At 36.7% G+C, this 24,924-nt stretch overlaps 1 protein-coding gene across 2 annotated transcripts in view; it reads left to right on the top strand.

Annotated features, from left to right (window-relative positions):
- The first annotated feature begins 4,049 nt into the window (after positions 1-4,049).
- The window catches only part of LOC128190834 (uncharacterized), a 39,633-nt gene continuing 18,758 nt past the window's right edge, over positions 4,050-24,924 (top strand). For both annotated transcript variants that reach the window (XM_052863046.1, XM_052863045.1), the window contains exons 1-40: positions 4,050-4,125; positions 5,435-5,998; positions 6,106-6,144; positions 6,269-6,832; positions 6,915-7,061; positions 7,397-7,525; positions 7,675-7,701; positions 7,835-7,952; positions 8,162-8,304; positions 8,768-8,882; positions 9,104-9,243; positions 9,449-9,577; positions 9,830-9,859; positions 10,096-10,449; positions 10,724-10,838; positions 11,249-11,523; positions 11,960-12,074; positions 12,542-12,687; positions 13,151-13,265; positions 13,683-13,846; positions 14,226-14,340; positions 14,639-14,808; positions 15,103-15,217; positions 15,491-15,705; positions 15,934-16,048; positions 16,276-16,499; positions 16,879-16,993; positions 17,105-19,107; positions 19,374-19,491; positions 19,660-19,805; positions 20,332-20,446; positions 20,940-21,163; positions 21,510-21,624; positions 21,747-21,988; positions 22,113-22,227; positions 22,427-22,686; positions 23,170-23,281; positions 23,867-24,006; positions 24,224-24,338; positions 24,586-24,833. In XM_052863046.1, coding sequence (XP_052719006.1) covers positions 4,068-4,125; positions 5,435-5,998; positions 6,106-6,144; positions 6,269-6,832; positions 6,915-7,061; positions 7,397-7,525; positions 7,675-7,701; positions 7,835-7,952; positions 8,162-8,304; positions 8,768-8,882; positions 9,104-9,243; positions 9,449-9,577; positions 9,830-9,859; positions 10,096-10,449; positions 10,724-10,838; positions 11,249-11,523; positions 11,960-12,074; positions 12,542-12,687; positions 13,151-13,265; positions 13,683-13,846; positions 14,226-14,340; positions 14,639-14,808; positions 15,103-15,217; positions 15,491-15,705; positions 15,934-16,048; positions 16,276-16,499; positions 16,879-16,993; positions 17,105-19,107; positions 19,374-19,491; positions 19,660-19,805; positions 20,332-20,446; positions 20,940-21,163; positions 21,510-21,624; positions 21,747-21,988; positions 22,113-22,227; positions 22,427-22,686; positions 23,170-23,281; positions 23,867-24,006; positions 24,224-24,338; positions 24,586-24,833 — 8,509 coding nt within the window. In that variant the 5' untranslated portion in view covers positions 4,050-4,067. The remainder of the gene's footprint in view (positions 4,126-5,434; positions 5,999-6,105; positions 6,145-6,268; positions 6,833-6,914; positions 7,062-7,396; positions 7,526-7,674; positions 7,702-7,834; positions 7,953-8,161; positions 8,305-8,767; positions 8,883-9,103; positions 9,244-9,448; positions 9,578-9,829; positions 9,860-10,095; positions 10,450-10,723; positions 10,839-11,248; positions 11,524-11,959; positions 12,075-12,541; positions 12,688-13,150; positions 13,266-13,682; positions 13,847-14,225; positions 14,341-14,638; positions 14,809-15,102; positions 15,218-15,490; positions 15,706-15,933; positions 16,049-16,275; positions 16,500-16,878; positions 16,994-17,104; positions 19,108-19,373; positions 19,492-19,659; positions 19,806-20,331; positions 20,447-20,939; positions 21,164-21,509; positions 21,625-21,746; positions 21,989-22,112; positions 22,228-22,426; positions 22,687-23,169; positions 23,282-23,866; positions 24,007-24,223; positions 24,339-24,585; positions 24,834-24,924) is intronic.

The following is a 24,924-nucleotide window of genomic DNA, read 5'->3' as shown; positions in this document are numbered from 1 at the left end:
TTTTTTTGGATTTTACAATCTTGCGCTTGCGCAATACATTTACGTTAACGGGATCTTTAGTTTATGTTTCCACAATATCACATCTGCATGAATAAACTCAGAAATGATAATACAAATACGGGTAAATTTTCAGTGGACTTTTGCTATAAATTCTGTTCATATATATTAATAATTTCTTATGAGAGAAAGTATAAAATAACAAATATACATTTCAACTAAGTGCTTACTTTTGTCTACGTGATGACAAAAAAATATTTGATTACATGCAAAAAAGTTACATAATATTTGTTAGGAGAGTGAAGATTAGATAAAATATGTTTTATCGTAAAAATTGAATAATGTCATACGGACCTAGTTTTACAAAGAAAATACGTGTACTTTGGTGAAAAGGTGTTGAATTCTTCCATTCTATGGATTAAAATTTTTAGTTGAAAGGTATTTGCAGTCTCAAAAAGGTTTGATGTGATGAATTTGACTGTTATTTTCAAGGCAACTTCATTAACTTTCTCCAAAATTCTGTTTTCTGCTACATTACGAGTATAAGGGAGGCATTCTAACTGTGGTGAGGGCCTTTCCCGAGATACGGTTAGATGATTCAAACTAAACAAAGTGTAGTGAAATTAATAGCATTATTGTAGGCTTACCGATGTACCTATTTCGTAAATGTCCGATACGCACGCATTATATTAATTTGCACGCACGGGTCAAAGTCTAGTCTTTCTTTAGAATTCTGTACTTCAGAATACTCTTTATAGAAGAGTTGGACTCAACATTAGCGGAACAGCCAAACAAATAGGTTTGCAGTACGTGAAGTTTGTTCTTTCAAAACAGGCATTATCTAACAATATTAATTTTTATGGAAGTTTGACTAAATAATGAACAATAGCAAACACGTCTTATTGGTTTCTAATATATACATGCGATGATATTTCCTAAATTTCAGCCCATACTGATAAGAAGAAACCTCGTTTTTATTGTACTACACGATAATTTTTGTGATTTTTTATCTAAAAACGCGGGCTTTATTAGATTTTTTCACACCGTATTTATTCACCTTATAATACTCAAAGAATGATTCCCTATTCTTTAATTATTTATTCTAACTATTGCGTATTATCCCTTCTATTTCTTATAAAAATCATTTATTTGATTTATACAGAAATGTACAAGACTGAAATTTACACGATCCAGTTCTAAACATTTTTAGATTATGCTCATTCTTTTAACTTTTAATAATTGGTTTTAAATGCATTTTAAGCATATAATAACGTATTACTCAAATACCTATATATATAAAATACAACATTTTTAACGTTTATTGATATTTTTTACAATGACTTTGGCATGGATAGTTACTCGAGCAATCAAAACTTTAGGTACATGCATTGAAAACATCAATTCCACGGACCGCAAGGGTTGGTGCGTACGAGTTTTAAAATTTTACATGTATGGAAATAATGGCTGTTCCCTCTAAGAAACGAGTTGGTCGATAATAACGACAATTTACGTACTTCTGCTCGATTTTTCAGATACAACTGAAAAAAGTGGAAAAAGTAAAGATTGAGAGAGTTGTGTAAATATAAACATTAAAATGTGGTGTTTCATATGGGCTATGAGTATAAAAATCGATCGTTCCTGAAAAAAAAATGTATTAATTTGTGCGGGTTATGCTCAGTATTTGTTCTGCAATGCCCGCTACTTTCATAACCATAGGAAACACTAAAGAATGCATTTTATTTTAATATCTGAATTTTATTTGAATTTTGCTATAAAGAATATATCATGTGAAAAATAAACGTTAATTAATTTATGTATTTCGCTTATTTATTTATTTACTTTTTAATGTGTCACACATACAAAATGGCTAGTCATTATAGGAAAGTTTACATTTTAATTTTGATTTTTTTCTATAGTCCTTGCTAGTTGTTATTTACAAAACAATGTCAGTTTGCATAGCTTTAAAGATCATGATAAAAAATTCTCTATACCTCTGAATATAACAGAGCTTATTTAATTCAATACCTTCACTCATGCCATCACCTCTAACGATACTATTTCAATCGCAAAAAAAAAAACCATCACTACAATATTTTTCTTTGAGACAGGATTCAAAATTTAATTCACACTAAACTTCGCCATAAATGCATGCGTTCTTTGTATAAAAATTTATATACATATGTATGAGGTTTTATTTGCATGTGAAACATTTGTTTGTCATGCAGTTAGTGTATAAGGAGAGGGCTACTGAAGTTTGAGAACTTGTGTCCAATCTGATTGTAATTATATAACAATAAATTAGTTTAAATCAACCAAACCAATCAAAATATTTTATCCAGCTTTAGAACAATTTTCTGCCTTTCCTTTATTTATCCGTTAATTAAGCGTTTTCACGGGTTTAAACTTATGTATTGAATAAGATTTGGAAACGGTAACATGTCGTATGCACGAGTTTATATCTATATAATACTTATTAAAAAAGTATCGAAATATTAAATATTCATCTTTAAAGTTTACTTTAAAAATTTGGCAGATGCTGAGGCGTAATAAGGAGCCGCAATGACTGACTCCGTAGAGGTACATGTACAAGGCCTTATGGTTCAAAATTACTGAAAGTATTATCTAATTTATATTTATGTATCACATTTCAAACGATAACTAGCTATCGATTACTAGTAATTACTATTAATGCTTCAAGTACCAACAATATTGAATGGAATTGGGGCATAAAAGGGTCATAAACACATAATGGTGTTGCAGAACAAAAAATCAATTTTTAAACCGGGGGTATATAGGGGTATCATATATTATAACCGGGCTAGAAAAACTGTACTTATGAAATAAAACCTTAATAAAGGTATAAAAAAATCATTAGTATCAAACATGGTTAAATGTGCTTCAGGAATAAAACAATTTAAACAAGTTTAAAATTCTCTGAATTTTAAAAACTTTAATGTAACAAATGCAATTGCGTTGGCTTTCAGTTCAATTAATTTTAAATAAAAAATGGGGGTTTTGGGGGAGGGTCTGGATGGTTTTTGTTTGTTTGTTTTGTTTTTTTGTTTTTGTTTTTTTTTTGTTTTTTTTTTTGTTCTTTTTTTTTGCATACGATCCTGAACAGAACAAAACCAACCGCACAGCAATGAATATATTCCTACAATGTGGTTACAATTTACTACAAATTGTTTCAAAAACCTGTCAATATACAATGTAGTTAAAATAACGGGAGTTTGCATGCGTTACCTCTATTCAATAATCAATTACATAAAATAAACACAGGGGAATCACGTAAAGCAAAATGCAAAATGTTTGGGGACAGTTCGTAGATTATAATGATGTTATAAAAGTAATGAAAAATGTTTCGTAAGTTTTTCGCGTGAATACAGTTCTGGGATTTAATCTTTACGATATTGGCGAAACATACCTTGATTCCAGATATACACGCCTTGGCCTTCACGTTTCTAAAGAAATTCTTATATCAAATATGTATATTGTGTACAGAGAATAAATTAACCATCCTCTTTCAAGTTAAACAAAAAATTTCATAACGTTAAGGAAACGGAAAGCCAAAATTCATATTATCTGCGTGCGAATCAGAAATCTGTTTACCGGGTGCCGTACTTATTTAACGATTCCTTAAAATTAACAGGTAGTATTTCGACCATTCATTCTATTTTGGGAAGAGTTTTACCAAAATGGAAGATCTGATTGGCTCACCTTTCAGAGCCGGTGACCCGACGTGGGCACTCCAAACCTTATCAGAGACTAAGGCCAAGCAAACTTAATTTTTCACAATAAATTTCATAACACGCACAGAAATCATAAATACACATCCAATTTATGCAAATTCATTAATTTTCTAACAACACTGTAAACTCAACTCCAGTTTTGAAACTTTTCCGATCCATAAAAATGGTTGGTACCTCGATGTAGGTGAAAATCTGACACCGAGGATTGCCTGGCCTGGTGATTACGTTGGCTTGGCCTAACATTTGGCGCCCATTCATGAGGTGCAGTATATAATGATCGCCCGATTCCAGATTCACTATTTCGTTTCGTTCAACTAAAGGATGATTACAGTCATTCTTTGGTTAGTCGCCGTCTACGGCGCGGCGGCGCTTTCGACAGGTAAAAAATTATAAATACTAATTATGTAACAATCTTTAATTTTGTAAACAATTCAATTGACTATCCTTATTACAACTATTTTTGAATTGTTAAAATCTCCAATAAATTCTCTATTATTTTACGTTATTAATTACAAACTTGATATTCTTTTTTCATCGGTATTAAATATTTTTCTTTTATCTTACGTAATTATTAGAAACCTAAAAATAGTAAACATTGATTATAACATTTTGTTATTCATTTAGAATTGTGATATTTTTATGTAAACATGTAAATACAAACCAGTATCATGAAATTTTAAATTGGAATACTATTGAGAAATTGGATAACATATATTTACTATGGATCTGCTATTTGATTTTACGCAGACTTGTGTAATATCATCTAAATTTGATTGCAAAAGAATTTTGCTTACGAACTTACTGAAATATCATCTGTAAAAATTATAGCTTGAAGATTAGTTTGACCAACCCAGTTTAACTCTTCTAAAAACACAGAACCAGTTTGTCTGATGATGTCCATTAAGAAGTTAGACAAAATCAAATCATATTCGAGGAATAAGTCTAGTTTACTTAATGGATTGATAGAATTCTCAACCGGTTTTAAATTTAACATTAGCACCAAACAACACTTTATGTTGAATTTGAGTGCTTAAAAATGGTTTTGAAAGTTTTAGGATACACACCCTTCGAGTTCATTCTTTTGAAAGTTTATGGAAATACATTGGTATATTATTAATGGAATGGCAACCCTTTGAATTCGCTATATTTATCAAAAGTTAACGTCGTCTCTTGAACAGATGACAATTCTCAGACCTTCCAAACGACGATCCCAAAATAAGAATTGATAAGACAATTGTGTTCTATTTTCCAATGTCGGCAAATATTTTTATTAGTGAACAGATAAGAACATATTCAAAATTATTTAGAATGGGTTTTATGATCCACTGAGAAATATTTTTTTAAACAAATAAAGAATTCTACAAGGAGTTAGTTTAAGCCCTTCTCTGTTTCAATTCATATACAGCAATGGATTGCATAGAAAATATACCAGCGTTCATGTACTTAAATTTTTTAACAAATCACACTCTGCAGTTCATATGGAGAAAAAAATTGCACTTCCAGTCTTCTTTAACGTTTTTTTATAAGTTAACTTATTTTCATTTGATAAAATACGAGAAGAAATCATCCGTCTATGCATATATGTCTTATATTAACAAAGTTTTATATCATATAAGCATGTTTATCTAATTGAATAGTCTTGTTATCCAATAATACCTTTACAATAATTACGTGACCTTCCATTTCAGGGTGCAATACAAGGGCAGATGTAACATTCATGATAGACTCTTCGGACTCTGTAGGACAATTAAACTTTAACAAACAATTAGACTTCCTTAAGGATGTAACAAACAAATTAAACGTAGGACAGGACCAGGTTCACGTTAGTGCCCTCACGTTCAGTTCCGGAGTTCACAACAAGTTCTACCTCAATGATTACATGCGCAAAAACGACGTTTTGCATGCGATCAGTGGCATTCAGTATTTCCCGGGTAACACCGATACTGCTGATGCCATTAAGTTCATGTCGCAGCAAAGCTTCAGTCCGTCGCATGGAGCTAGAGGGGATGTGCCGCACATTGCTGTCCTGCTGACTGACGGGCCTTCCACCACTAAGGCCATCACCAAGCTGCAGGCCCAGACGGCGAAAGACAACAACGCCGTCATCTACACCGTCGGTGTCGGCAGCGGCGTTGACGTAGATGAGCTGACTTCCGTCTCCAGCAACCCCGACCTCAGATACTCCATGTTTGCCGATAACTACGAGACCTTGAACAGCCTGTCTGACATGCTTGCAACCAAAATCTGTAACGGTGGGTCGAGAAAAATTAATCTTGATTTTTTTCCCGAACGGTGTTAGATGAACTGCATGCTAAGGTCTTGAAACCTTTTTGACAACAAATATGGTTTTATTTTGTAGAGCTGCCACCAGATACATCTACTCTTCCAGCTCCAACAGGCAAGTTTATCACCCTTTGAAATAATAATCAAAACCACGGTAATTAAAAAAAAAATCACTTTCCCACAGGCCCTCTTTATAAGTGAAAGAACTATTGTTAATTTAAAACATGTTTCCTTTGTAGGATGTCTCCACAATGCCGATGTTGTCTTCATGGTAGACTCTTCCACGAGCGTTGGAAGCGAAAACTTCCAGAAAACCCAAAACGCTCTGAAAAACATCATCACAAATATGGACATAGGCCACAATAAGGTTCAAGTTGGTGTCATGCAATACAGCAGCTACCCAATGATGGGCTTCCCCCTCAAACTTTACGGTAATCGAGGTGACGTTCTGCACGCCGTAGAGAATCTGCATATGACCAGTGGAGGAACAAACACAGCCGATGCGATCAAATTTACCACCGATGAAATGTTCTCTGCAACCAGTGGAGCTAGAAGCAATGTTCCCAGAATTGCAATTTTGCTCACCAATGGTGGAACTGTTGACAGCCAAGCCGCTATCGATGCTGCAAATATAGCAAGACAAGCCGGAATTGGAATCAATGTCGTAGCTGTTGGAAACAACATTAACCAGCAAGAGGTTCAGTCCATCGCCAACCAACCTGCCGGAAATCACGTTATTACCGTCAGCAATTTCGACCAACTTGAGCAACAAGCATCTAACATCCTCAACCAGGCATGCGGTGGTAAGTGCCTTACTTGAAATAAATTATGTTATGATTTTAATTGTTCAAACTTTTTTTTTATCTAAAAAATATCTTTGTACAGTTTCATCAACATACAACTTCGGATCTTCTGCCACTGCTACTTGCTCTGACAAAATCACCAACTGTAATGAATATGGAAGCAACGTGTGTAGAGACTATCCCAAATGGGCCGAGGCCAACTGTAAAAAATCATGTGGGCTTTGTTCATGTAAGTACAATTCTCTAGATTGGTATTTGTTTTGCTTTGATTATTTTAGCAAATATAATTCGAAATTCGGATATTAACAGTCTATACGTTTCTGATGCTAAATTTAGTTTTTTACAAAGACTTCCGGTAATTTGGCGGAAAATTACAAAATGGATTGCAAGTAATGAACAAGATACAGCACTGATGAATCACTATGATTTTCTTATCGAATACTCTGACATAACAAAATAGAAAAAATATTCAATGCCAGTGGTTACATTTGTAGGATGTAAAATCGTAAACATAAGTCACGATCAAAGTTGTATACATATATCATCTCCATTTTTTGTTTGTAGACCAATACATCATGAATTTCCCCAAATGCACCAACAAACTGACAAACTGTGAGAGCTATGGCAAAGATGTCTGCACATCTCACGGAAGCTGGGCTCAGGATAACTGCAAACTCTTCTGTGGATTCTGTGGTTTGTAGTCATTACAACTATATATCTTTATCATATAATACTTGTAGTTTAATATACAGTCAATTCATTATTTTATTAATTTTATTATGTTATTGCACAGTTTTCAGCTTCTTTAAATCATTTTCTCTGCTTCTCTTTTGACAATGCAGGCACTTCTGCCAGTTCCAATGGATTCTGTAAGTTTGATTAATTTTCCATCAAAATTTTCATTTACTGGGTTTTTGAACTGTTGTAATTAAATGTACTGAATAATGTTGCTCTAATTTATATGAACTGTGGACAATCATGATTTTGTTGCTGTGTTTACAGATGGAATGTGTAACTACAAAGGCAAGATGTACCAAACAGGTGAAAAATGGCTTGATGGTTGTGACTACGAATGTGTGTGTAGAGATGGAAACAAGGGAGACTACCAATGTTACAACAGGTTAGGAAAACAGAATCTTCGATAATCAATTGTCTAATATTTTTAAACATTTTGATGGTTTTTTTGTTTGTTTTCTTTTTAATAATGATAATAAAACAGAAAGAAAATAATAATTATTTTGGAGTATGATCGCAGTCTTGCACAATCAATATTGCTGGTAAAATATAGATGACCAAGAAAATGCAAACCTGTCATTGTTGTAATTTTAGATGTCCACTGTACTACAACCTTCCATCCATGTGTACTCTGGTCAAGAAGGATGGTGAATGCTGTCTGCAACCAGTGTGCAACTTTAACCCATCTGTCAGCCATTTCAACAACACTGCCATGGCAACCACAGCCACCGGCATCCGTAAGTACACTCCGACTGTTAAGGCCAAAAACATAATAAATATGTTGGATCTCGGATACAGACACAATTGATTAATTTTTTTAATGCCATATTGAAAAGGGGAACAACTTTAATGGTTAGATATGAAAATATAGTTTATACCGGTAATTCCCTTTGCAAGTCTTGCAAATGAAAATAAAAAATTAGAAAACCTGTCTGCCTGCCACATATTAGGAAATCATTTGAACAATTTTGGCCTTATAATTAATATATTAGTATATTTATTTACCTGTGCAAGATAAGATTTCCTATTTCATACAACACTACTAGCTGAATTAGAAAATTCCAAAGAAGAAAAATCTGCTGTCACATTCTATCTCTTTAATTAAAACACTGAAAAGCCCCCAAATCAAATAAACCAAATGACATGGACTAAAGATTTTATAAACTTCCCTATTTGATTGATTTTTTTTCAATATTTCAGCCACATGCTCTTACAAATCCAAGATGTACTTCCAAGGCCAGACCTGGAAAGATGGATGCCAGTACCAATGTACTTGCATTGATGCCTCCAAGGGACTCTACTCATGTGAACAACTGTAAGGTTCCCTTTAAAAATTTCAATGTTTTAAGGGTTTTTTTGTATCACAATGTCAAAAAAGGATGGGGGGATCAAGGGAGGGGAGAAATAATTTGTCAGATGGGAGTTAGGCAGCAATAAGATGTTGGAGCTTCATTGGAAGCTTAATATTGTATTATTACGTAATGAATTTGAATGAATCTAGAGATCTTAAAAAATCATTTGGTTTTAATTCCATAGGTGCCCCACCTATTCAATTCTTCCTGCGGCTTGTCATCTGCAAAAGACCCCAGGATCCTGTTGCCAGACCCCATCTTGTGAATTTGATCAACAGCAGGGTAGCTACACAGGATATGGGTTCACCAGTGGTGAAGGAACAGGTCTGTATATAAAGATGGTCTTGATAAGTATATTTTTCAGAAAGATTATGAACACTTAGTACAGTTCCTCTGCACTAAGGGTGTGAGAAAATACTAACAACTCGTATAAGGGCAGGGTAAAGAAATTGAATAAAAAATAATAATCAAATCACCCAACAGGAAACATGAATTGTGAATATGAATTAAACTTGGGTAATTTCTACAGCTCAGAATGTGGTAGCACCTCAGCCCTGTGTAGATGTCGCCACAAACTGCAAAGTTTATGGAAAATCAGTCTGCACCACTTACGGCCAGTGGGCCTCAAACAACTGCCGAAAATACTGCGGCATCTGTCGTAAGTTTTAAATTTTGAATTTAATTAAATGATCTCTCTTGACAAAAATATTTTGACCAAATACACATAGATACAGAAAAAGAAAACAGAAAGCATTTTCAATGCATTCTTCAGTGATTCTATATGAAATCTAACTTATATGTAATAGTTTTGGTGAAAGCACTTTGGAAAGAAATTATATGTATGTTTATAGAAAAAATTCCTTTAATATGATAAGATTATTTACAACATTCAATTTTTATTATATTCCAGAGAACACTGTGATTCAACCAGCAGCCGGAGGTAAATATCCTATGCTGTAAAATTATTTAAAATTTTGAGGGCATATTTCATGGATTTTTAAACGACTTATAAATTATTAGATAGATGCATAAGCATTGAATACCATGGTATAAACAATAATCAAGTAAAAAATAATTCAATTTCCCCGTAAATAATTTTAGTTTTTTACCATTATTTTGGATACAAACCAATAAAAGAATCTGTTTTTGACCGTGAATTTTATCTTTTCCTTGCAGATGTTTGCATATACAAGGGTAAGACCTACCTTCAGGGACAGTCCTGGGAGCCTGACTGCAGTACCAGGTGTACCTGTGAGAACGCTCACTATGGTTACTACAGGTGTAACGATGCCTGCCCCTCCTACAACAACCTGCCCGCCGGATGTAACGTGATCAACAAGAGAGGAGAGTGCTGCCCTGTCGTCAACTGTCAGTCAGGAGTTTTCTACACCTCCAGCGAGAACATCAACTCCATCGGAAACGGAGGATTGATCAATGTGCTCTACCCCCCAGACAACCATGTCCAGAACCCACCTTACGGACAGACCCAGATCGGATCAGGAGGAACTGGATTCCTGGCTCCAACTTTGAGTATGTGAATTCTGTCTACTTAGCAGAAATATTCAAGATGTAATGATAATTTTTTTAAAACATAAACTAAGAAAAATCATCAAGGTAATTAAAGAACTAAAATATATTTTGTAATGCCATTTTTAATTCTGTATCTTCATTCATCTGTGAGCTTTTGTTAGGTTATATTTATTCTATTGAGAAAATTCTTTCATCAATTTTTTTCCTTAAAATATATCTTGTCTATATATTGTTTTTTCTAAAATTTAAAAGAAAATTATTTCTACTTTTGCAGAGGGCTGTCTGTACAATGGTCAGCTATACAACCAGGGTCAAATGTGGGATGATGGGTGCAAGTACACATGCACTTGTCTGAATGCAGCCACTGGTGACTACAGATGCCGTGAAAAGTAAGTTTTATGAACAGGTAAAAATCTCTCATTTAGCAATTCAAAAGTTTAAACCAATAATATACTGGTACTTTAAAAAAAAAAAACATTTTATAACAGAATTTTTTTTAGAAATTAATGAATAAGGTGTTAGGTGCAGCAAAAGGAGAAGCATTTAATTTGGTGTTGGAGTTTATCAAATAAAGATTAAGAGTCTTTCATGCTACATTGTTAAAAAAGTCGAATGTATATCAATAAGAGAGTTAATCTTTCAAAGTAAAGAGTGCTCGATAATGAGAAACTGTGAATCAGACAAAAAAATCAAGCATTTAATGCTTTGCGATTGTTATCGTGCATAGATACGGTTTATTTCATCTTAGAGAGGGTTAATTTATGCTAATTAAAGTGACGCTGTTGTCTATTTCATACAGGTGTCCATCTTACCAGAATCTTGCCTCAACATGTGTCATGATCACAGACACCAACGACCCCTGCTGTATGGTCCCCAAATGTGGATTTGATGTCGCAACAGGCCAGATCCCAGTTCCAGTGCCTTCTTATAACCAGGCTACTTCTTACGTTGGAATTGTAAAGCCCCCTGTCCCAACATTGTACCCCACAGTGTACCCCGATGGACCCTGGGTCATTCTCAACACCACCGGAATGCAACCAGTTGCACCAACAGCCCCAACTAATGTCAGACAAGGTAAAATTAATTTGCATGTAAAAAAGGAAATTGAAGTAAATAATGGAAATACATATATTAAACAGCTGTAGCTCTCTTTCTGTTATGAAAAGTTGAAAATTTGTTAATGATAATTTGGGGTATTGTTTGGCTTCGTTCGTTGTGCCTATTTTGGATCCACAAAGCTCTTGATCTCTGTTAGCTGAATTCATATTTTCTGTCTTGGTTCTTTAGCTGGATTTTAGATTTGAGTAGCTGGCTTTGGTGATAGTAAACTTAAAGAAGCTCAGTTTTGATCTCAAAGTCTTATTTCTATCGCAAGAATGTATATAGTCGAAAAGTAAATGTGAGATTAAAAGTATGTTCATCCAAGTTCAAAGGCTCCAAAGCTAGGCTTAGAATCCCTCAATCCATGCCTGGAATGAATGGTCACTTATGCATTTCGATTTGGTTTCAGGTTTCTGTATGTACAAGAACCAGAGATATGACGCCGGACAAACATGGGAGGATGGATGCGACTACAATTGCGTCTGTGATGATGGACTCCGCGGCCACTACAAATGTATCGACAAGTGAGTTCCCACGACCCTCCCTATTCTCCCTTAACCACAAACTGTGTATACTGGAGTGTCTATACCCCTATTACATGTAATTTTATTGCTATAATTACCCTTAGTTCAACTTGACGGGTTTGTTGATTCAAAAACGTGCTAAATCAGTGATTGCATTCTATTTCTATATTTACACCACCTGAGTAATGACCTCTTTATATTTCTTTTCTTTCTTCAAATTGAATTTTGTCATAATTTTTTCTTTAAATTGAACATCAGCATTTAAAAAAAACACTGTTTTACAGTGTACTTTGGAAGTAAACAATTTAATGATTTATTCTGGTTTTTAATTGAGTTTACCAGTAGCCCTCTATTAGCACTGTACTATTAATGTGTATTTCAGATGCAGAATATTTATTTAATATATCATTGTCGAATATTCCATTGGCCGACCTTTTTATTTAATTTATCATTGATGTATATTTCAGGTGCCGAACTTTTGACTATGTGCCACAGCCCTACTGTAGGCTTACACAGGACCCACAGAACCCCTGCTGCCAAGTTCCTGAGTGTAAATTCATCCCCCACAATCCACAGATTGAGGGAGAAAGAACCACACCCTCCGTACAAGGAAGTAAGTTAAAAATTGGGTCCAGGTTACTGTATGCAGGGTTATTTTTGCCACAGAATTTGTTTCACAAATCTGTTTCAATACAGTTCGTGCAGATGTATGAAAATATTTATAAAAACAAAAAAAATTTTCTCACTGAAAAAAATATGAAAAAAAAAAACTCAATATGTGACATCATTAACTAATACAGGGTCCAATTTTTCATGGATTGAAAATTTATTACTGTTTCATTCAAATATGATTTGAAATTCATTGATTTGCTTTTATAAGCTATGAATATTGATTATGATTTGTTGATTATGTTAATTTGAGGAGTGAGAGGTATAACTCAAAATAATTGAACCAGTCCTCCGTAATTTGTTATGATTCTGCAGTGGCCATTTCTTCAAATTGAGAGATTTGAATTGAAATTGCATGTCCATTGAAAATAACATGATTCACCAACTACTATGAATATTTCTGATAGATTTCTGTGTGTACAATGGCAAACAATACCAACAAGGGCAGTCCTGGTACGATGGCTGCAGCTACAAGTGTACCTGTGAGGATGCTGAAAAGGGCGTCTACAGATGCTTGAGCAGGTCAGTCTCATAGAATACTTGTATTTTGATTGTTAGATTGCAAGAAAAAAATATTATCCTTAAAGTTTATTTATAAACAAGTATTTGGCAAAAGTTTGAAAGAGGGAATCCTATTTATTTTCTTTTTCACTTTATACCACTGAGGGTATGATGTTTCTGATGGGTTAAGTAATTAATTATCGCATGATTTGGAGGTGGTTCGGGACTTAAGGGAGTTCAAAGTGGTAGTTAATGACTGATCTTGCTCCAAAACCTGTTGTCTTAAATCACTGAAAGTGGATACTAAATATATTATTTCTTGGATAAAAAAAATTTTCTTTGGGTTGATTCAGAGACTTTCTTGCAGTTGGTTGTCCTCCTGTAGGAATTTGAGATGATTTCTACTCACACATTGCATTAAGTGGTTGTATATTGCAGATGTCCAGAGATTTTGAATGCTGAGCCAGGGTGTAACTACATCACTGACCCTCGGGACCCCACCTGCTGCAGAATCCCCGACTGTACCCCAGTCAACCCCAACAATCCAGAACCCCACCCCATCCCACCAAAGACCTACCAAGGACAGATGGTTGGAACACCAGGTAAGCCCAAAGTTTTTGCATTCTTGTAAATATTATGATCATCCAGAATTTTGAAATGTTTTGTCTTTAAGGAGGCATGATGATCAACAAATTTTTTTATCAGATTTAACTTTTAGACATGCTTTTTATTGCTACAAACTATTATTTTGATAGTAAAGAAATACCCCTTACATTTCAGTGTAAATATATTGATATTTTCCTAAATCTTCACACAAATCTTCAATCTTCTTTTAAAGAAGACTGATATTATCATAAAATAGCCATGACATGTCTATAGCCCCCTTACAATAAATCCAGTGATATAGAAAAATGAAAGAGGAGATTTCATTGGAAAATGATGATTTTACTTTCTGATCATGAACTGATTATTTTTTTCAAGGCATGTGCACCTACAAGGGAGTACAATACCAGGCCGGAGAGAGATGGGAAGATGGCTGCGACTTTACCTGCACTTGTACCGACGCCCTCCGAGGCCACTATGAGTGTGTGGACAGGTAAGATTCTTATCCATCTTTGAATTGGGAAAAATGCTAGAAATCCTCTGAAGAAGGACTTTTATTCCACTTTTAAGCAATGATCTACATGTACGTGTAAACTTGATGTTTAATAATTTTTTTTGCTTTCCTTGTAAGTTGATTCAGTCATGTAATGAAAATTTAAGAATAATCATACGAATAATGAGAATTATATACCCAGAGCTGGGTGTTTTTTTTTAAACTTATGATCTTTTGAATACATTTTGTGAAATATTGAATATCATAAGCATCACATGTGATTTTTGCTGTATAACAGATGTCCAGTGTACACCAATCTCCCAGATGTTTGCCGTATGGTCAACGACTTTGCCAACCCCTGCTGTAAGAAACCAGATTGTACCATCTCTGCTCACCCTGGTGTAATTCAGGGAACCGGAACAACTACGCCAAACCCTGCTCTGCCTCAGACCCTCCCACCAAAACAACGTAAGTCATCCATGGCCATCCAACTTCAAAAGCAAGGAAATTTGCATTCACAAAAGTTTTGAATGATTATTGAGATGGAAAAAAATTAGAATGTAAAATTAATAGCTTGCAGTACAAAGAATTGAAAATGATAAACTTTTGGCAAATTTTTACAATGAGGTGCGGTGGTTCTCTCTTACAACAATGTTTAGAATACTGTATGTACAAAGGATGTAAATATTTCTCTCTTTTGACGATTTTCAGAATACTCTGTGTACTAAGAATGTACATATTTTGTTCTTTTGACAATTTCAGAATACTGTGTGTACAAAAATGCCCAGTATCTCCAGGGACAGACCTGGGAAGATGGCTGCAGCTACAAATGTCGCTGTGACGACTCGAGCCGTGGAATCTACACCTGTAACCAGAGGTGAGTCGGAAGGAAGACTGTAAGGTCTGATAAGTGTTGTCAAATTGTTTAGCTCAGGAGACCATGATAATGAATTCTACCCTCTGAACTTTAATACAATATAGATTAAACATTAATTGAGTCCCTTTTCAAGGAACTTTGGAGTTAAATTTGCTCATTTTATGATCTCACTTTTCAGAGCATAAACAGAATGATATAAACTTTAAAGAAAAAAAAAGGGATATTTGCTTCTTAAAAATCTATCAAAACTGAGTATTTTTATTTATTCTTTAGGTGCCCAACAGTCACCAGTGTTACCCCAGGCTGCACGATGAAGACTGATCCTAGGGACTCCTGCTGTCTGGTGGAAGTCTGCCCACAGCCCACACCAGCCCCCGGTCAGACTAACCCAGTGCCCACTATTCAGCCCATACCCTTCACAGGAAAGGTCAATCTGCCCACACCTAGCCCAGTGCCTGGACAGCCAGCCCCATCACCAAAACCAGTTGGTACGTTATCAACTTTTTGGTCTCCTTGTTTGTTGAGAATTTGTTTGGCCATGCCTTGGTAATGATATCGATATCAAAGACAATTCAACCACTGATTTCTCCCTGTATTTATCTCTTGTAAGACAGATTTATATGTGTACATTTACAGAAATTTGAAGTTTTTTAGTTTCTTTTTTGAAAATTGAATTTCTATTTGATACTGATTTTTTTTTTTACCAATTCTGATAGGTTTCTGTGTGTACAAAAGTGTGACCTACATGCAAGGCCAGAAATGGGACGATGGATGTGATTACGCATGTACTTGCTATGATGCAGAGCATGGAAGATACAAATGTGATCCCAAGTAAGTTGCTATGTAGTAATTAAAAAAATAATACCACCACTGTTCCTGTATACACATCTGAATTTGAAGCAATGTATCTTTTGAAAAAAAAAAATTCTCTTCTTCATTGTGTAATTGTGTAATAAAGAAATTACATTCTGGTACTATTATAGCCAATTTTATTTGATTCATATTTGCATTTCATGATAAATGCGATCATTTTTCTTTAATTCAACCCTGCCTTACAGATGCCCAAGATACATGGATCTACCTGAAAACTGCAGACTTCACAAGGACCCTGCCAACCCCTGTTGTGACATTGTGGAATGTGCTGAGCCAACACCTGCCCCCAACCCAACTCAGACCCCTGCTCCAGGACAACCTAACCCCAACCCCAACCCTAACCCTAACCCCAACCCCAACCCACAGCCGACATACAATCCTACACCACAGCCAACTCCAGAGTCTAGATGTAAGTCATTCAAAATAATGGGACTCAATAAGAGCTGTTTACATGTATATATACTGTATATACAGTAGTTTTTGCTCCGTTTGATTTACACATAGGGTTATTGTAAAAGATTCCCCTTTCCATTATGTAAATCAAATTTACTTCAGTAAGTAACTAAAGTTTTCAATTTGCTTCGTTTTAATTTCATGCAAAGTCTTTGAAAGTAAATGGGGGCAAAAATGAAACTATGACCAAAATGTTCCTAAACACAGTGTATAATTATTATTTATTTTATAAATTATTTCCATCCAAAAGAAAAATTTCCAATACATGTACGTGTAATTTGTCTAAAAATGAGAAGAGAAGACGAGTGATAATGTGCGTTCATTCGGGTTGATAGGTACTTGTGAGTACAAAGGACAACAATATCTCCAAGGACAGCAGTGGTATGATGGATGTGACTTCTCCTGTATCTGTGAGGACTGTGTCACTGGCGTGTACAGATGCAACCAAAGGTACGTCTCTCCATGAGAATCAATAGAGGTTGAGATTTTATCATTATTTAGTTTGACCTACCTTTTTTGCTGGTGTGGAAAAAGTTACTAAAAGGTTTTGTCTTTTGACAGGTGCCCAACATTCCAGGCTCCACCCCCAGAGTGTACTCTGATTGCTGATCCCAAAGATCCTCTTTGTTGCAAGATCCCAGAATGCCCCACCACAGGAAACTACAACACTGCTCCTCCATTGGTCATTCAGGGAGGAAAAGCCACTCCTAGCCCCACTCTGAGACCCATCTACACCCCACAACCTTCACCCTTTGTTCCAAATCCTAACTATAATGGATTTACCGGTGGTCCAGTCTACACACCAAGACCCACTCCAGCAATCCTGATCCCTGGAAGACCTTATCCCACAGGCACACCTTACCCAGGGGGCACTTACCCACCCGGCACAGTTCCCACTGTTCCTCCAGTAACCTACACACCATACCCAGGAGCAACCTATCCAGTGAACTACACGCCCAATCCTTCAATGATTCCAACATTCAGACCAGGGCAGACATACCCAACAAATATGACTCCATATCCAAGTGGAACATACCCAACAAGGGTAACTTACCCTCTGCCAACCATCTATCCAGGTGGAGGAACCTATCCTCCAGGTTTCAGTCCAGTGACAACCCAAGTTCCTTACAGCCCTGTTGTGGTGTACTTTACAAATGCTCCACTGATCCCAGGTGGCACCTATCCACCAAGACAGACACCATTTGTCGGCGGAACCTATCCAACTGGAACTGTACCCCCACGGACCTACACTCCATTTGTCGGCGGCACTTATCCACCCAGTCAGACCTTTGAACCTTACTTCACTCAGCCCACATTTAGGCCCTACCAGACCTACCCAACCAACAAGACTCCATACGTTGGTGGAACCTACCCAACTGGAACTGTACCACCTCCAACTCCATTTGTTGGTGGAACCTATCCTCCAGGATACACACCAAGGCAAACACCCACACCCAAACCACAGGCTCCTATTCTGGTCCCTGGAGCACCCTATCCATCCAGAGAGACACCCTACCCAGGTGGAACTTTCCCTACAGGCACTGTTCCAGTACAGTACACTCCCTTCATTGGTGGAACATATCCACCCTCTTTCACTTTCCGACCAGGACAGACACCACCAACTTTTGTGCCAGGGCAGACCTACCCAACTAATGAGACCCCATATCCAAGTGGAACCTACCCAACCCGTGTCACTGTGCCTCCATACACACCTTTCGTTGGCGGAACATATCCACCAAGCTACACACCACCTCCATATTACAGACCATCAACATTCAGACCAGGTGGCACATATCCAACCAATCAGACACCTTATCCATATGGCACCTATCCAGTTGGCACTGTCCCAATGGGAACACCCTTTGTTGGAGGAACCTATCCACCAGGATTCACCTTTAAACCACAACCTACCACACAAAGCCCATTCATTCCAGGACAGACCTATCCAACCAATGTTACACCATATCCTGGTGGCACTTATCCACCTCGCCAAACTGTCCCACCTGTGACACCATATCCTGGAGGAACATTCCCAACTGGATATACTCCATTCTATCTGGTCACCAACTATCCTCATTACAATGGCGGTACTGTTTATCCACCAGGAGCCACACCGTATCCAGGTGGACCAACTTATCCACCAAATCTGACCTATCCAACATACACTCCCTATCCAGGTGGCACATTCCCACCAATCAAACCATCATCCAGCTATTTCACTGGTGGTGTACCACCAATGACATTCAAGCCATACCAGACTTATCCACCAAATCAAACACCTTATCCAAGTGGAACCTATCCACCAGGCACTGTGCCCCCACCAGTACCATATCCAAGTGGTACCTATCCACCAGGATACACAGATAATAATCCAAACCAGCCTTATTTGATTCCAGGAAGAACCTATCCACCATACTTGACACCATTCCCCTCAGGAACATACCCACCAGGTGTGACAGTGCCATACACCCCCTACCCACAGGGAACTTACCCACCAGGGTTCTCTATTCCACCACAGTTCACAACACCTCAACCAACCCCATCACCACAACCAATCTATGTCCGTAAGTAATTTCTCTCTCCATTTCTGTTTAGAGCTTAAAATGGTAGCATATTCATGTAATTAAGCAGCCCTTATGCAGTATGTATGTTTTATACTAGGATTTTAATAATAATTTGCCAATTACAAAATGTATTTAAACATCATATATTTATGGCAATATCCTTGCTGCATTTTTAATTTTGGTTATTTTTTTTTATGACAGAACTCCATTCTTTTTCACAGAACTAATCCTTTTGTTTGAAGATAAATGATGCTTTTCCATTTTAGCCAACACTTGTATCTACAAGGGTAAATCCTACACCCAAGGACAAAGATGGCAGGATGGTTGCGACTACGACTGTGTATGTGAAAATCAAATGACTGGAGTCTACAAATGTACTGAGAAGTAAGACATCCTTCTAAAGCCTAAAAATGTTCGACTTGACTTACGATTTAAAAGGCCAAAATATTTGTATCTATGATTATTCTTTCAAGTTTAGTCCATTTTTGAGTTGTATTATTTTACATGTTTGGTCATGGATAAATATGATATCATGACTTTTGTGGCCCATAGATGCCCACGAATCACAGATTTGAACCCAGGCTGTCAACTGGTCCAGGACATTAACAATCCCTGCTGTAAGAAGCCTTACTGTCCCCCTAACGTGTCCCCCATTGTCATCAAGGCCCCAACACCCACCACCATTAACGGATCTCCAGGTGAGCCAATCAAATCCTTAATAGCATTACAGTAAAACCAGATAAGCCAATCAAATGCTTCATAGCATTACAGTAAAACCAGGTAAGCCAATCAAATGTTTCGAAGCATTACAGTAAAACATGGTAACAGATACACACTTTTTACAAATGCATGAGCACAGCAAATTCAGTTTCATTACTCCTACTATTCAAAATGTATTTTAAACTAATTTGATATAAGATTTGATATATAATGAATAGATCCTCTGGGGCTTTGCTATAAACCTGTTTTAGTGTACTTTTAAGACTATGCTAATCTTCTCCAATCAGAGACTGGATATAGCCAAAAGTGGTCAGATCGAGAATAGAACATATTTTTTTTTTCTCTTCAAATTAGAGTTTTCTTGATCAATCTTGGATGGTGAGATGCTGATATGTTATTGATATAGAGACTGATGGGGGGGGGGGGTCCCAAAAATGGTTCTGTACACTTGTTTTCTTGGTGGATTTGATGGAAGTGCTGATATGTTATTAATTGTTTTGACAGCTGTCTGTATGTACAAGGGCGTGTCCTTCAAACAAGGAGAGTCCTGGAAGGATGGCTGTGACCTGGTCTGTATCTGTGAGAATGGAACAACAGGATTCTACCGATGTGACGACAGGTAAATGTGACCAATTTTATTAATGCATTGGATGCCAGTTAAATTTTATTTAATTTTATTTTATTTATAGCTAACTTAGAATGTTTTACCATTTTCAGACACCCCCTTCCCACCCCACCCCCCCCCCCCCCCCCAAAAAAAAAACAGCATAAAAGTACTACATGTATAACAAACCACCCCCCCCCCCCCCAAAAAAAAAAAAAAAAAATATGTTAAGTGGAAAATCTTAGGTACTGTGGTTTCCTTAAAATTCAAGGGTATCAGTTTTCGTGGTTAAAGTGAAAAACACAGTTTCAAGGATACGTAAATTCGTGGCAAATGAATCCTATTAATACAAAATGTAAGTAGCAATTGCACTTCAATGGATTCAATATTTTCATGGATAAACTTAACAACGAAATCCGTGAAAATTTGTATTCAACGAATATTGATGAAACCACAGTATTTAATGAAGTTTCTAGTGTTTTGAGAATAACATTGGTTTCTGGAACAGATGTCCACAATACCAGCTGACTGAGGGATGCTCCATGGAGGCAGATCCTGATGACTCTTGCTGCAAGAAACCAGTCTGCCACCCAGAGCTGATGAAACCCCCAACTGTGGCCCCCACACCTTCACCCAAACCTGGCGAGGTCCCAATGCCCACACCATCCCCTACCCCATACACTCTGCCCATGCCAACAGCTATTAACTATGGATCTGGACCCAATGGAGGACGTAAGGGAATTTTCCTCTTGTGAAACAGTTTCAATATTTGATTTAAACATATGGTGAACAATTTTTTCTTAAAGATTCTTTGTTTTCTATCAAACCTGAAAGTCTTTGGTATCAATATTTACAATGGCGGCAATCTTACATTAATTTTGTCAAATCCTCAATTTCAGGGACATGTAAATCTGTGCATGTAGATGATTATACGCCTATCAATTGAAACTGGAATTTCTTATTTCAATGAACAGTTGATTTCATTCAATGAAATTCATAAAAAGTGATGTTCATTAAGTGTTAATGAACCCACAGTATATTAAAGCTCTATCAGAAACATTTTTTCTGGTTTGAACAGATGGATGTTTGTACAAGGGAGTCTCTTACAATGCTGGACAGACCTGGAAAGATGGCTGCTTCTACACCTGTGAATGTTTGGACATGCAAACTGGCAGATACAGATGCAAGGACAGGTGCAAAAATCTAAATATTATTTTCAGTTCAGTCACAGGCCAGGAATTTTGAGCAACGATTTTACCAACTGGTCTTTTTGTGCCATTTTTGAAGTCAATGAATTCTGTTTTCCTTTCTGTAGATGCCCGTCCATGGATGGCGTCGTCCCACCACCCAACTGCCAGATCGTCTCTGACCCTGCAGATCCATGCTGTAAGATGATGCAGTGCAGACAACCTACCCCCGCCCCCTCATTCAATCTGATCACAGGAACCAAACCCCCAATCACTGGCAGCATCACCTTCGCCCCACAACCTAACAACACACCGGTACCCAACCCATACCAAACCACCCCAGACTACACCCCTATGCCAACACCTAAGAGTAAGTGCATCCAGTTGATTTTTCATCAAGCTGTAAAATTGAATTCAAAATTTTTCTAAATAAGTCACCTCTTGAGAGTGTGTTTCTTTATTGGTGGTGATATATATCTCTCTCTCTCTTTTAGACATCTGTATTATGAATGGTAAGACCTACAGCCAAGGACAAACTTGGTATGACGGATGCGCCAGAGTGTGCGTGTGTGAAGATGGAAAGACTGGCTACTACAGATGTAGTCAGAGGTTGGTATATTAATTACGAGGCCACAAAGGTTATAAATGTAACTGACATGCTTTTATTCATTTCTCTACAGAATTTTTATTACTAGTTTAAAATGTTACAAATTTGACCTTTTTCATTCATAATTCTAAAAAGTAAGTGAAATAGAAAGATAGAATACCGGTATATAATATTTAAGACAATTTGTTTTTCTTTTTCCAGATGCAACACTTACGACAACTTGCCTTCCTCTTGCACATTGATCCCTGATCCAAACGACCCCACCTGTTGCCAGGTGCCTCACTGTGAAACGCCCACACCTGGACCAAACCAGCCTGTCACCATCAAGGGACAGCCTGGATCCTTCACAGGATTCGGAATCACCGATACACTGCCTCCTACCCAACCTACCACAGTCAACCCATTCCTGCCACCTCAGCAGCCTACTCCTTCTCCTCAGCCTAGCACTCCTAAACCAGATGGTGAGATTATCCTGTATACTATTACCTACTAAAAAGGTTTAGAAATGGGAGGTTGGTGTATGGAGGATGAGGAATCTGAATTTCAGTGTTTGGAAAGTTTGTGTGCATGGTTTAGAAATACTGAATAGGAAATGAAGCGAATATCAGATATGATTTTACTCATTCACAAAATTTTGATTTGTAAACATTTAAACTAATTTATAGGTACAAAGAAAGGGAGGGAGGAGGGAGAGAAATGAAATAAAAAAAGTTGAACAAAATTTATGTTTATTTACTATATCAAATTTAAGATAAAGTCTGTCGATTTGTATTTGTCAGTTTGACCAATGTGTTAGAAACTGGCTTTAAGGGGTCAAGAGTTATATTTTTAGAAAGCTTTGCAGTTAAATTTTTAGAAAGCTTTGTAGTACCATTGAACTGGTCAACATTTTTGAACACATTAATTTTATGTTGTGCAAGAAGTAATAATTTATTTTTTTTCAGTCTGTATCTACAATGGACTGGCTTACAGGACAGGTGAGCAGTGGCAAGATGGATGCAAGTACAACTGTATCTGTGAGGATGGACACATGGGATTGTACAAATGTACCGAGAGGTGAGAGGACTTCTATATACCAAGTATTTAAGCAATACCGATTTTTAATTGACAAAAATGCAAACTGTTTGTCTGGTATTTTTTCGCGGTGGTCTTATTTTCACTTTTTTCACGATCACTTTTAAATTGCAAAATATTCAATATGCAGAAATTATATCCAATAATGTTTGGTAAAAAAAATTTGAATTGCAAAATAATGACTAAGGCAATTCAAAATTAGTACACATTTTCTCCTGTTTTGCAAATTTTGTGACACACACCGAAAAAAATGGATGTACAGTATGTCTGTTGATTTGGCACCTGACATGGGAATTTCTCAGCTAAGACAAGAATATTTTTCACCTTTTTCATTTACAGTTCAATGTTATGTTTTTAAATTATTCTTTTTTTCATTTAGAAAATATCACATTTTAAGATTTTGGGCGTATCTGAAAATTGATTTACATGCACATTAACATAATAACTAACGTAGATCATTCCTATTTTACATGTAGATAGATAAATTTTTTGGTCCCAATATTCTGAAAAATGTGTAAAAATTTGAATAATGCATACAGATTCTGATGCTAAGCTTTGATCTTACAGATGCCCAACAGTTCCTCGCCTGTCTGCGGGATGTACCCTGGAGACTGACCCCAGCGACTACTGCTGTAAGGTGGCCGTGTGTCGTCAGACCACAACCCCTGCCCCCGGACAGCCAACACCCCCACCCACCAAACCACCAAGTAAGTGACTATCAATGTCACTGTCAAAAAATTCAAAAATTTCTTTTTTCAATGCCCCACCCACCAAACCACTCAGTAAATGAACATGCAACCACTGTCAAAAGTTTCACAAAGCACTTGCCATCATTTATGTGGATCCATTCATTACCAATTCTATAGATTTTTACCCTTGCCAACCAAAGACTTCTGTATGACAATGTTTGCATTGTACTTGTAGCTTTCTGTGTGTACAAGGGAGTCCCATATACCCAGGGCCAGACCTGGCAAGATGGCTGCTCCACCACTTGCAGATGTGATGATGCTGACAACAACATTTACAACTGCTTTGACAGGTAAGTGTATATAAGTAAAGAAAATTCTCATTCAGAAGACAAGTTTTATGGTATTTAGAATTATGTTTTTGATAACTACAAGCTGTCAAGCCAAGACTAGATACACTGATGTGCAATTAATATGAATTTAGAAATCAGGCATTATTGAAATTTCACTTCTTTTATGTGTACATGGCAATTTCATTAGCTTAAAGATTGGTAAGGTGCATTTACAGTGTTGTTAAGTGTCCATTGTTTATACTTCCAGGTGCCCTCAGTATCCTAACTTACCTGCAGGATGTACCAAGACTGCTGACCCCAACGATCCATGCTGCCTGGTGCCAGTCTGCAGCACCCCAAGACCCACACCCTACAACCCTCAGTACCCAACCACCACCCCCAATCCTAACCAGCCTACCACACCCTACAATCCTTACGTTACACCACTGCCTAAAGGAGAGATTGTGGGATACAATCCTACCACACAGAATCCTTACAATCCTTCACCCAAACCAAGTAAGTGTTGAGAAAATAATTGATAAAAGGGGAAAAAACATTACAGAAAAGTGATAATTCAGGAATTGATTCAAAATACAGGTATTGTATA

This window comes from Crassostrea angulata, chromosome 6 (genome assembly GCF_025612915.1).
Source record: "Crassostrea angulata isolate pt1a10 chromosome 6, ASM2561291v2, whole genome shotgun sequence".
Classification (NCBI taxonomy): domain Eukaryota; kingdom Metazoa; phylum Mollusca; class Bivalvia; order Ostreida; family Ostreidae; genus Magallana; species Magallana angulata.
This window is presented reverse-complemented; position numbering and strand designations above follow the sequence as displayed.